Genomic DNA, 10,233 nt, shown 5'->3' with positions numbered 1-10,233 from the left:
CCTCCCTCTCTCCCTCCCTCCTCCCTTCCTCCCTCCTTCCTTCCATCCTGCCCAGCCCCTCCCTCCTCCTTCCTCCCTCCCTCTCTCCCTCCTTCCTTCCTTCCTGCCCAGCCCCTCCCTCCTCCTCCCTCCCTCCCTCTCTCCCTCCCTCCTTCCTTCCTTCCTCCCTCCCTCCTCCCTTCCACCCTGCCCAGCCCCTCCCTCTCCTTCCTCCCTCCCTCTCCCTCCTCCCTTCCTTCCACCCTGCCCAGCCCCTCCCTCCTCCTTCCTCCCTCTCTTCCTCCTTCCTTCCTTCCTCTCTCCTTCCTTCCACCCTGTCCAGCCCCTCCTTCCTTCCCCTCCCTTCCTTCCTTCTCTGCTCACTGATGCCTGGAGCCTTGGCCTTCATCCTGCTTCCCGCAGTGACCTGACTGGCCGTTTCCCCGACTACCCAGAGGAGGAAATTGGTGGCTGCGAGGTCCTTTTTGCCCAGAAGACCCCTGACAGCTGACAGGGGATTTTGCAGTAACCTTCCCCTGCCAGCCCACCAAGCCATGCCCACCAAGCCACACCCACAGAACCAGTGGTAAAAAAAATTTGAAACCCACCACTGGCTTCGGGGATCACCAACCCTCGAGTCCGCCTTCCCTCCTGAGATGCCGGCTCAAAGAGGACTCCTTGGGCCGGGCCCTTCCTTGCGAGGGAGGTGGCTGGCGAGAAGGAAAGGCGGACCCAACGACCCACCCCAGAGCAAGAGCCTGCGCTCGGGGAAGGGGTCGACCCACCCCAGAGCAAGAGCCTGCGCTCGGGGAAGGGGTCGGACTGTGGTTCCTGCCAGTTTTGGGGTCGCAAGAAAGCCCCGCCATTGTCACTCCCTTTCCCGCTGTTTCCCCCCTTTCCAGGTGCACCCGCCTTCTGCTGAGCCACGGGGCGGTGGTGAATTGCGTGTCCGAGGAGGAAGAGGAGACCCCACTGCACGTGGCGGCTTGGTGGAGCACGTGCACCTTTTCCTGAGCCACGGGGCTGCCCTGGAGGCCAAGAACGCCAAGGGGGAAACCCCGCTGATCGCCACCTGCGGCCTGGCGCACTCCGCCCAGGCGGCGGACGCTTACTATGAGGTGTGCCGGCTGCTAGTGGAGGCCGGTGCCCGGGTGAACGCCGCTGACCGCGACCGCCAGCGCCCACTGCACCAGGCCTGCAAGAACGCCAACCCACGCGTGGTGGCGCTGCTCCTGGCCCATGGCGCCAACGTCAACATCATGAGCTACAGCGGCAACACGGCGCTCCACAACGCCCTGCAGGTGGTGGCCTACCGCCTGGAGCACCGGCCGGAGTTGGTGGTGTGCCACCTGCTCAACCACGGCGCCGTCCGCGTCTGGTCGGGGGCGCTGCTCAAGGTGCGAATCCACCCGGTCGCCACGCGGGACGAGGAAGCGCCGACCTAGCGGGAGCCGCGGCTTGCTCGCCTCCTCCAAAGCGTCCCGGGGGACGAGGGTGCGCGGGCTCCAACTCCCCTCTCCCACTACGCAGTGGGTCTGGGACCGGCCTGCCTGCAAGGGGCGTGGGAAGTCCACGCTGGTGGTTGCCTGCTCCCGGGGAGACCGCGCCAAAGCAACCACAGCTTCCCCGGGATCAACGAGGCTGCCGCGCTTAAGGCCGCGGCGGGCTCCGTTTGGCGCAGAGGCGACCAGGCCCGTGAACAGAACAGATGAACAGAGTTGGAAGGGACCTTGTAGGTCATCTAGCCCAACACTCCCCGCCTCCCCTCCCCCTCACCCAACCACACCATTTCTGACAGATGGCAGTCCCGGGCTCGATTTGGGCAGCGCAAGGCTGTCCAGACGTGCAAACCTAAAGAGTGCTCAGTGACCGCCCACATGCCTTGGGGATCTTAGTCACGGAGCTGCCAACTTCGGGATTTGGGTTTCTGTCCCCTCTGGGCAGGAAATTGTCTGAGAGATTCGTGGAGAGGCAGAATATACAAGCTTGGCTTTAAAGTCCAAAGGAAATGTGGGCGCACCTTGACTTTCCTAAGCCAACTCGGCTCTCCCGGTTCGAGGCTCCATTGCCTCAATGCCTGAGGTTCTGGCGAGATCCGGGGGTAAGAGAGGGGCAGGACTCCAAAGGGGAGGGTTCAGCAGGGCAGCCGGTGGAGCAAGGCCGCCCTCCTTCATCCTTAAGACTGGGCATTTTAAAAAAGATTCAGAGGTGAACGGCAAGCGCGGGGCACCAGCCACACTGGTCAAGCAGCGGCCTGCCAGGGGGGAGGTGGGTGGGCCTGCTCGTAGATACCCCGGGAAAGCAAAGGAAAGGCAAGCAATTCTCGCCCTCAGGCCTCTTCTTGGGGCCACTTCTGTGTTCTTCCCCAACCTTTAGCGTCACCTTCATGCGGGGACCCTTCCAAGGCATTCGGGCCCGAGGCAGGCAGCCTGCGCTCAACACTAACAGCCGCTACTTCTCTTCTTCCCCCACCTCCCCACAGGTGCTGCGCCACTGCTGCGGTTCCCCTCGCATGGTGGAGACCCTGCTCAACTGCTACGTCCGAGTGCCCGTCACTGAGGCCTGGCAGCAGGTTGTCCCAGAAGAGTTGGTGCAGGTGAGTCGGTGTGGGAGCCCGAGTGCCCCCGGGGTCCCGGGGAGGGGGGGCTTCTCTTGCCGGGATTGCCTTTCCTGTTCTCACGAAACCCCGCTTCCCTGTTTGCAGCAGCACCCGCGGTTCTTCCGGTCCCTCTTCGCCCTCGGCCAGGGACCCCGCAGCCTGCAACACCTGGCCAGGTGCGCTCTTCGCAGCTGCTTGGAAGGCCGCCTCCTCCAGGCCCTGTCCCACCTGCAGCTGCCCCCCGCCTTGCATCACTTCATGCTGCTTCGCTTCGAGGACATCCTTTACTAGCCCTTCTCAGCCCCCACTCCGGGGGTGGTAGTCGGGGGGCTGCCTGGAATCCCAGCCGAGGGAAGCGCCCGCACCTTCACCCTTCAGCCCAGGCCGGACAGGTATGGCGGGCCCCCCACTTCCACAGAGAACCCGGTGCAGATCCAGCGATCTGCCAGATATTCCATAAAACAAAAAGAGGCCGTGGATGCGCACGGGTGCCGCGCCTCGTTTCCTCGGAGCTGGGAGTGGAAAGACTCAAGGTGCCTCAAGGTGACAGCCCCCTCCCCTTCTCCCCCTTCTCCCCCTCCCCGTCTGCAGGTGAGGGCTGAGCTGGACCTGGCGGAGATCAAGACAGACTCCAAGAAGGAGAAGGAACCGAAAGAAAAGACGGAGAAGGAGCCGAAAGAAAAGGAGGAAGAGAGCAAGAAGGGGAAGGGGAAGGAGAAGAGATCGGTGAGGTGGGGGCCTTGGCTGGGGAGGCAGCCGCTTGAGGGGCAGCACTGAGGGCTCTGGCCCTTCTCTCCAGGAGGAAGAGGAAGGGCTGAAGATGGCGCCTTCCAAGTTCCTGGCCACCATCAATCAGGGATTCCTGCGGTATACGGGTGAGCAGGAAGGGGCAACTGGGGGAGGGTGGGGTTGTCTCCACCCTCCCTGGGAGTTTCTCTGAAAGGCCACGCTGGGAGAGGCAGATGGCAGGTGGGCATCTCTGCCCACAGCAGGGTAAAGGCCCTCACTCTCTTGCTTCCATTGGCTGCTCTTGGACTGCCAGGGAAGCCCAGCAGCAATGGGGAGGGGGGGAGAGATGGGGGCTTGCCAGCATGTCAGGTCCAAGCTCCCTTGCTAGTTGGGGAGGGGGCTCATGGGCTGCAGGCATGCCCAGGCCCCTCACCCCTTCCTTAGGCTGCTGGGGCGAGAACGACGAAGCCACCAACTTCGAGCAGCGCTACCAGCCGGATCTGATCAGGGTGCAGAAGAGGAGAGAGATGGAGATCGAGATCTGGCTGCAGGTGGGAAGCCCTGCAGGTGGGGGGGGGGGGAGGCCAGGCTGGACATCGGATGGGCAGCAGCCGAAGAGGTGTCATTGGGGGAGAGAGAGAGGGAGTGAAAGAGAGAAAGAGGAGAGGGAAAGAGAGGGAGAGAGAAGGAGAAAGAGAGGGAGAGATGGGGAAGAGGGAGAGACAGAAGGAGACAGAAAGGAGAGGGAGAGAGGGAGAGTGGAGAGGGAAAGAGGGAGAGGAGAAAGAGGAAGGAGAGAGAGGGAGAAAGGGAGAGAGGGGGAGAGGGAGAGGAGAAAGAAAGGGAGAGGAGGAATGAGGACAGGGAGAGGGAGAGACAGAAGGAGACAGAAAGGAGAGAGAGTGGGCGAGAGAAGGAGAGAGAGGGAGAGAGAAGGGGAGAGGAGAGAGAGGAGAAAGATGAGAGAGGGGGAGAGATGGAGGAGAGAGAGGGGGAGAGAGAGGGAGAGACAGAAGGAGACAGAAAGGAGAAAGAGAGAGAGAGACGCCCCCCCTCTCTGTCTTTACTCCCCCAGGTGGATGAATTGATGTGGGAGGAGCTTTGGCACCTGCGTCTGGCCGTTGACCAGGAGGAGACACGGACTCAGAAGGCCCCCAAGAAGGGTCCCAAGGTCAATGTCAGGGGGAACGTGGTGGAGGGGGGACCCCAAAGCCCATCCACCACCCTTGGTTGATAGAAAATGTTCCCTTTCTCGAAGCAGACAAAGAAAGGAAAGAAAGAGAAGGACCTGATGCCAGAGAGGTACTCTCCCCCCCTCCTGCCCCAAAGATTTCCTGAAAGGCCTGGGACTGTATGGTTGTGTGTGTGTGTGTGGTCCCCACACCCTGCATCATCCTGCAGCCTGTCTTTCAAGCCACCCAACCTGCACTCTGTTGTCCCCCGCTCCAGGAAGAGGGTCCCGGGCCATCCCTTAGGACTCTAGCCGGGCTGCCCCACACCAAGAATGTGTAAAGATTTGGCTTCTCGCCTCACCAGGTAACGTTCTGTACCTCTGATGGAGCGCCGTGTCATCTCCCAGCCCACGGGGCATAATAGCTTTCTTCGAAAATGGGTTTTTTGTTTTTTTTTAATTTGATTTATATGCTGCCCTTCTCCGGAGACTCAGGGCAGCTTACAATGCGTTAAGCAATAGCCTTCATACTTTTGTATATTTATACAAAGTCATCTTATTGCCCCCACAAACTGGGTCCTCAGTTTTTGATGCTTTTGCCACAGAAAACTAATAGGATTGACCCCCTCTCCCCCTCCCCCACATGGCAATTCTGGCATCCCCTTCCTCTCCACTGTGCCCTGAATCCTGCAACGTTTGGGAACTTCGGATCATTTTATGAAGACATTTTTAAAGTGCCGGATGCAGAACAGATTGTGGGGAGACCTCGGGTGGGGGGGTTGCCTCCTTCTACCTTAGGATCACTGTTCCTTTCTTGCTAAACGTTTCCCCAGAGATCTTCACAGAGACTTCCCTCCCCACACACGACAGGCTTTAGCAAACTCCTCCTCCTGTGGTTGAAGAGATACACCTGTGAACCTGGATCTGGACATGGGGGGGTGGGGGGCAGCATGTAGGCACTGATACAATGGAGGAAAACCAGCCACGTGTTGCAGCCTGCCAGTGACCAGCGGATCTGGCAGCAGATTCGGACAGTGAAGAGGTTGGGGAGGGACATGGGCCAGTCCTAGAGTCTGAGGAAGGCTCTGACGAGGGCTGTGCATCAGAGGCAGAGATGGGGTCAGGGCTGTCTGACAGTTGTCAGCTGCTTTCGGAGTCGGACACCAGGGAGGCAGAAGAACAGCTGGAGCCTGTTCCCAGTGTGCGCATGCGCAGAGCTGCCAGGAGAAGGGAACAGCTAAGGAACAAGGGTCGACTCAGGAGTAAAGCCACAGGTGGACAGTGAATGGCCCCTCCCAGAGGGAATAAAGAGGAGTGAAGGGGAGGGGAGTTTGCCGGAGAAAATTAGCTCATTTGGGTGAAGATCTGTTCCTGCCTTCTTGCCAAGTATTGTCAGTTACAGAGTGGAGTCTGAAAGAGATCAGCTTGGCCACTCTCCAAGCCTGATAAAGGTCAGTAATTGTGAACTATCTTGAAAGATTGTGGGAGAGGAAAGACACTGCTGGAGAGGAATTCACTGTAAATTCAATAAAAGGGTTTTATTGGGACGAGGACTCGGCTTCGTGCTGCTGGGGAAACCTAGGTCAGAACACGGCACTGTTAACCCAGGAAGGGCCTAGCAAGCCAGGCAGGTGACCAAGGTTCAGAAGAGACAACGCAAAAGACTCCGGTGATCAAAGCAACTCAGCAGAGAGGATCCAAAATTCTGGGAAGTGGTGGGAAGCGGCTCAGGAAACACCCCCCCCCCATGCATGCAAAAGAGCTAAAAGGGGCGCAGACAGAAAATGGGACTTGGGGCTGCGGTTCCCCAGAGGGGAGCTGATTTCTGCAAAGAGGAAAACCAGGAACAAGCCCCAAAGTCACCGAAGCAGCCGGGTCCTTGGAAGGGAAGTTCTGACCAAAAAGCATTTCTACAACAGGAGGAAGAAGAAGGAGACAGAAGGTTTGCAGGAAGGGAGGCCAGGATTGGGGAGGGGAGAGCTCCCCAATTCCCCCTCTGCTCCTGTCCCCTCCCCCAAAGGAGCTGGGTTCGAGGGGGCTTAAGCAGGGTGAAATGCTCCAAGGTCTGCTACTGGTTCGCTTCGCTACTGGCTTGCTGTGCACATGCATGTGCGGTTCGTGCCAAACCCATGCTACACGCCCATGCGCACCGCAGATGCTACTGCACAGTGCTGAAAAATGCTTAAGAAGCCTTTTCTAAGGTAAGTAGAACAGTGAAGGGAGGAACAGCGGCGCCTTTTAGATTAGGAAATCCTGCTTTCTAGTGAATATAAATTGCACAGCACAGCTGATCGTCTGAAATACCAGTTTGTCCAAACCGGTAGCAGTTTTTTACTGCCGGTTCGCCCAAACTGGTAGATTTTATTACTACCGGTTCGGGTGAACCAGTGCAAACTTGTAGCATTTCACCCTTGGGCTTAAGAAGGAGAGATGGGTAGGGAGCCCATGGCTACCAGGACTGACTCTCCCATCTGAAGGACCTTCCTGATGCTACTTTGGAGCCCCTTTGGGAGGTCTCGGAGACTCCATGGAGTACGGGGGTGCCCCCAGGGGCCTGGAGAAGGCCTTTAGCCTTCAAAAGAGGAGGGGGGAAAGAGGGGCTGGGCAACCCCTGGACCTGGCAGGAGTCCAGAGCAGCTTTTCACGCCCCTGCAAAGGAGGGGAGTGAGGAAGCGGTGGCTTGGCAGGAGCCTTCCCGGGTGTCCCCCCACATCATCTTTTCGACAGAGTAACCAAATTGGGGTTCCAGGGGATGTGATGGGCCCTGTTTGCTCCACTTCTCATTTGGCAAATGAGCTTAAAAACAGACAAAAAGCAGGCTCCCCTTCGAGGGAGACACGGCTGTCAAAACGGCCTGGGCCCTGTGCCATTGCAGCGGGCTTGGATGGGGGCTGAAGCATTTGGTGGTCTTTGCATTGATGGAAGGCATGAAAAGCCCACAGAGGCTGGGAAGCTGCAAAACGTATTTCGGCCAAGCCCTCCGGCGGCTAAGAACCATTAAAGCATCCAGGGAAGGGCGTTTTTTGGGGGTAGAAACCAATCTGGGGAGCAGCACAACACAGGAGGATCAGACTGAGTAGGCGGGTGCCAGGCTGCTCAGGAGCCAACAACAGGGGCAGAGCTGCAGACCCTTTGTCTCTCTCTCTCTCTCTGGCCTCTCTCAGGGCAGCCTGAGCACAGCCCCAGTGCTTTGGGGCACCACGTTAGCCAGGTGAGGAACAGGAAAAGGCCTTCCCTTTCAAACTTTTCAGGGAAATCTCCCCTCAGAAAGTGGGTCTGGAGAATAAAAATGGAATGTTTATTTCAATTGTGGGGGGCAGGGTGGTCCACCCTTTCCTTTCCTCTTTCCTCTCCTCTCCTTTGCTCTCCTTCCCTCCCTTCTTCCTTGCTCCTTTCCTTTCCTTTCCTTTGCTTTGCTTTGCTTTGCTTTCCTTCTTTCCTTTCCTTTCCTTTCCTACTTTCCTTTCCTTTCCTTTCCTTCTTTCCTTTCCTTTCCTTCTTGCCTTGCCTTGCCTTGCCTTGCCTTGCCTTGCCTTGCCTTGCCTTGCCTTGCCTTGCCTTGCCTCGCCTCGCCTCGCCTTCTTTCAAACCTTTCCACTTCACATTTGCTGGCACATCTCCAGATGATTTTTCTTCTGATGTGGTGCTGAGTTGCCCAGGGTGAATTGATCTGCACCTACCCGACGGCACCCACCTGCCACACCGACCCAGCCGTGACAAGTCATCCCTGCCAAGCCAGCTGCACCTACTCCCTCATGCTACCTGCCCACCCATCCACGCCCACCAGGTCGCTGTGAGTCCTAGACCCATCAGCAAAGGTCTCTTCTTAAGGTCCGAAAGGCTGGCAGGAGAGGGAGGGGAAGGAGTCCATTTCAGCTGCAAGGAAGCAGATCTGATGCTGGAAAACATCCCTGCTGGTCACTCATGAAACAGGCTTCCCTTGGCAATGCTGGGTCTCCTGGGGTGGAGGTGAGCAAGAAGTTGGGTGGCCCATCACGGAGGCCAGTCGGTTCTGCAAAAAGAGCAGGGATGAAGGCAGCAGTGGCTGAAAACAGCTTGTCTGCAGTCAGCCAGGATCACAGCGAGAGGAACGGAAGCACTAAAATTGGCCCAGGGTGCAAATCTTGGGCACCACAGACACTTGTGAATTGCATCTCACACGAGGGACCCAAAAAGACCCTGAGGAGGAATTCTGGCCGTGACTGTCCTGAAATGGGAGTTGGTTGACGTCCGGAAGGGATGGTTGTTGGCCCAGAGATTTCTCTTAAAGGACATCATTCTCGAACGGCAATTTTGCATTACGAGTTCTTGTTCCTACAAAAGTGTGGAATATTTACATTAATTCTAAGTAATAAATAATTGCTATGGTTGTGTGATCTTATTCCCCAAATGCCTGCCTTGTGTGGAGGGGATTCGGGTGGATGGCCCCTGTGGAGCCCCTCCCCATCTTTTCCCCCCTGTCTGGGATTGCAGAGGGTTCAGGTACCCAGCCTAGCAAGCCCAGCCTCCCCCTGAAGCCCTCCAGGGTGTCCAGCTGCCTCCGTTCAGAGCCTCTGCTTGCCTTGGGTTGACTCCCCCCTCCCCATCAGCTCCAGGGGTTCTTTGCTGGGCTGAGTGTGGGGGTCCACTTGCTCAGGCCCTCTCTTCACCCTGGGGACCTTCCCCTGGGGGGCAGTCTGAGGCTGCAGCAGCACCCAAGAGGCCCTCTTGTCTCTCCTCCAGGACCATCAATTCTCTTTACGAAGAACTGGTGTTCCAGGGCATTATTAAGAAGTCCTTGAAGGTCTACAAGGTCCTTAAAAAGCAAAATCAACAAGAGATAGAAATTCAAGAAAAGCAGGAGGAGATGGAAGTAATGAAGAAACAACAAGTTACAGAGGTCTCTACAGATGAGCCGCTTTTGGATTCTCTTTCAGAGGTCTCAGCTGGACTATTTAATACAAGAGAGGCGGTTCCGGATTCTAATGTAATGACTTATCAAGTCACAAACCAGTATGGAAATCAATCAGTTGATATACAATTTATAGAACCAGAAAGATTTAAGCCACAAAAGCAAAACCAACAAGATCAAGTTATAGATCAGCATGAAAACCAAATAGTCGATATACAATTTATAGAAAGGAATTCAGGATGGAGATCCAACCCACAAAAAGTCAAGAAAAGAAGAAGCAGGTCTCACAAAAACAAAAATTTTTAAACTAAACAACAGTGTAATGCCAGTTATTTAAGAGATGATTGAATATATGAAAAGATAATTGGCGAAGTATTGGTTTATTTTATCCTGAGGAGAGTGACAGACCTCGGCAGTGCTGTACTTTTGGGATGTGAAAAGGGCCTTAAATTGAATGGATTGGAACTATCTTTTTTTTTTCGGACTCTTTGATAAATATACTACGTTTATGCTGAGTTACAAGGCAAGAGAGTTATGGGATTGGGGCACGCAGAAGATCTGGTTGTTACCCTATTACGGTGGTCGGAATTAATAATTTGGATAAAAGACACCTTGTTGGTGAGGACTTGGCGGGCTCATCATGAATGGCCGAATTAGAGAATACACAAACGCAGGTGCTTCTCGGGATGATGGCGCCCAGAGCTGACTCCGTCACCCTCTTTTATTAGTTATCAAAATACAGCGTCATCAGAAGGCGTTATTATGGCTACACATCTCATATTACATACAAGAAATAGAAAAGCATCCATATAAGTTTCACATTCTTACCTATTACAGTAAATCACGTGATTTCTAGGAAAGCGA

At 55.9% G+C, this 10,233-nt stretch overlaps 1 protein-coding gene across 1 annotated transcript; it reads left to right on the top strand.

Moving 5' to 3' along the window:
- Positions 1-635: 635 nt before the first annotated feature.
- ASB10 (ankyrin repeat and SOCS box containing 10) lies at positions 636-3,002 on the top strand. Its single transcript, XM_070944542.1, is given in 5 exon segments — positions 636-685; positions 882-958; positions 961-1,376; positions 2,462-2,575; positions 2,684-3,002. Coding segments are annotated over 5 exon segments (843 nt in total). The 3' UTR covers positions 2,870-3,002.
- Positions 3,003-10,233: the final 7,231 nt, after the last annotated feature.

The sequence above is a fragment of the Pituophis catenifer genome, unplaced genomic scaffold, assembly GCF_029215685.1.
Source record: "Pituophis catenifer annectens isolate HBS135680 unplaced genomic scaffold, rPitCat1.0.hap2 SCAF_5, whole genome shotgun sequence".
In the NCBI taxonomy this organism is placed as follows: Eukaryota; Metazoa; Chordata; class Lepidosauria; order Squamata; family Colubridae; genus Pituophis; species Pituophis catenifer.
Note: the sequence above shows the minus strand (reverse complement) of the source record. Positions and strands in the feature narration are given on the sequence as shown.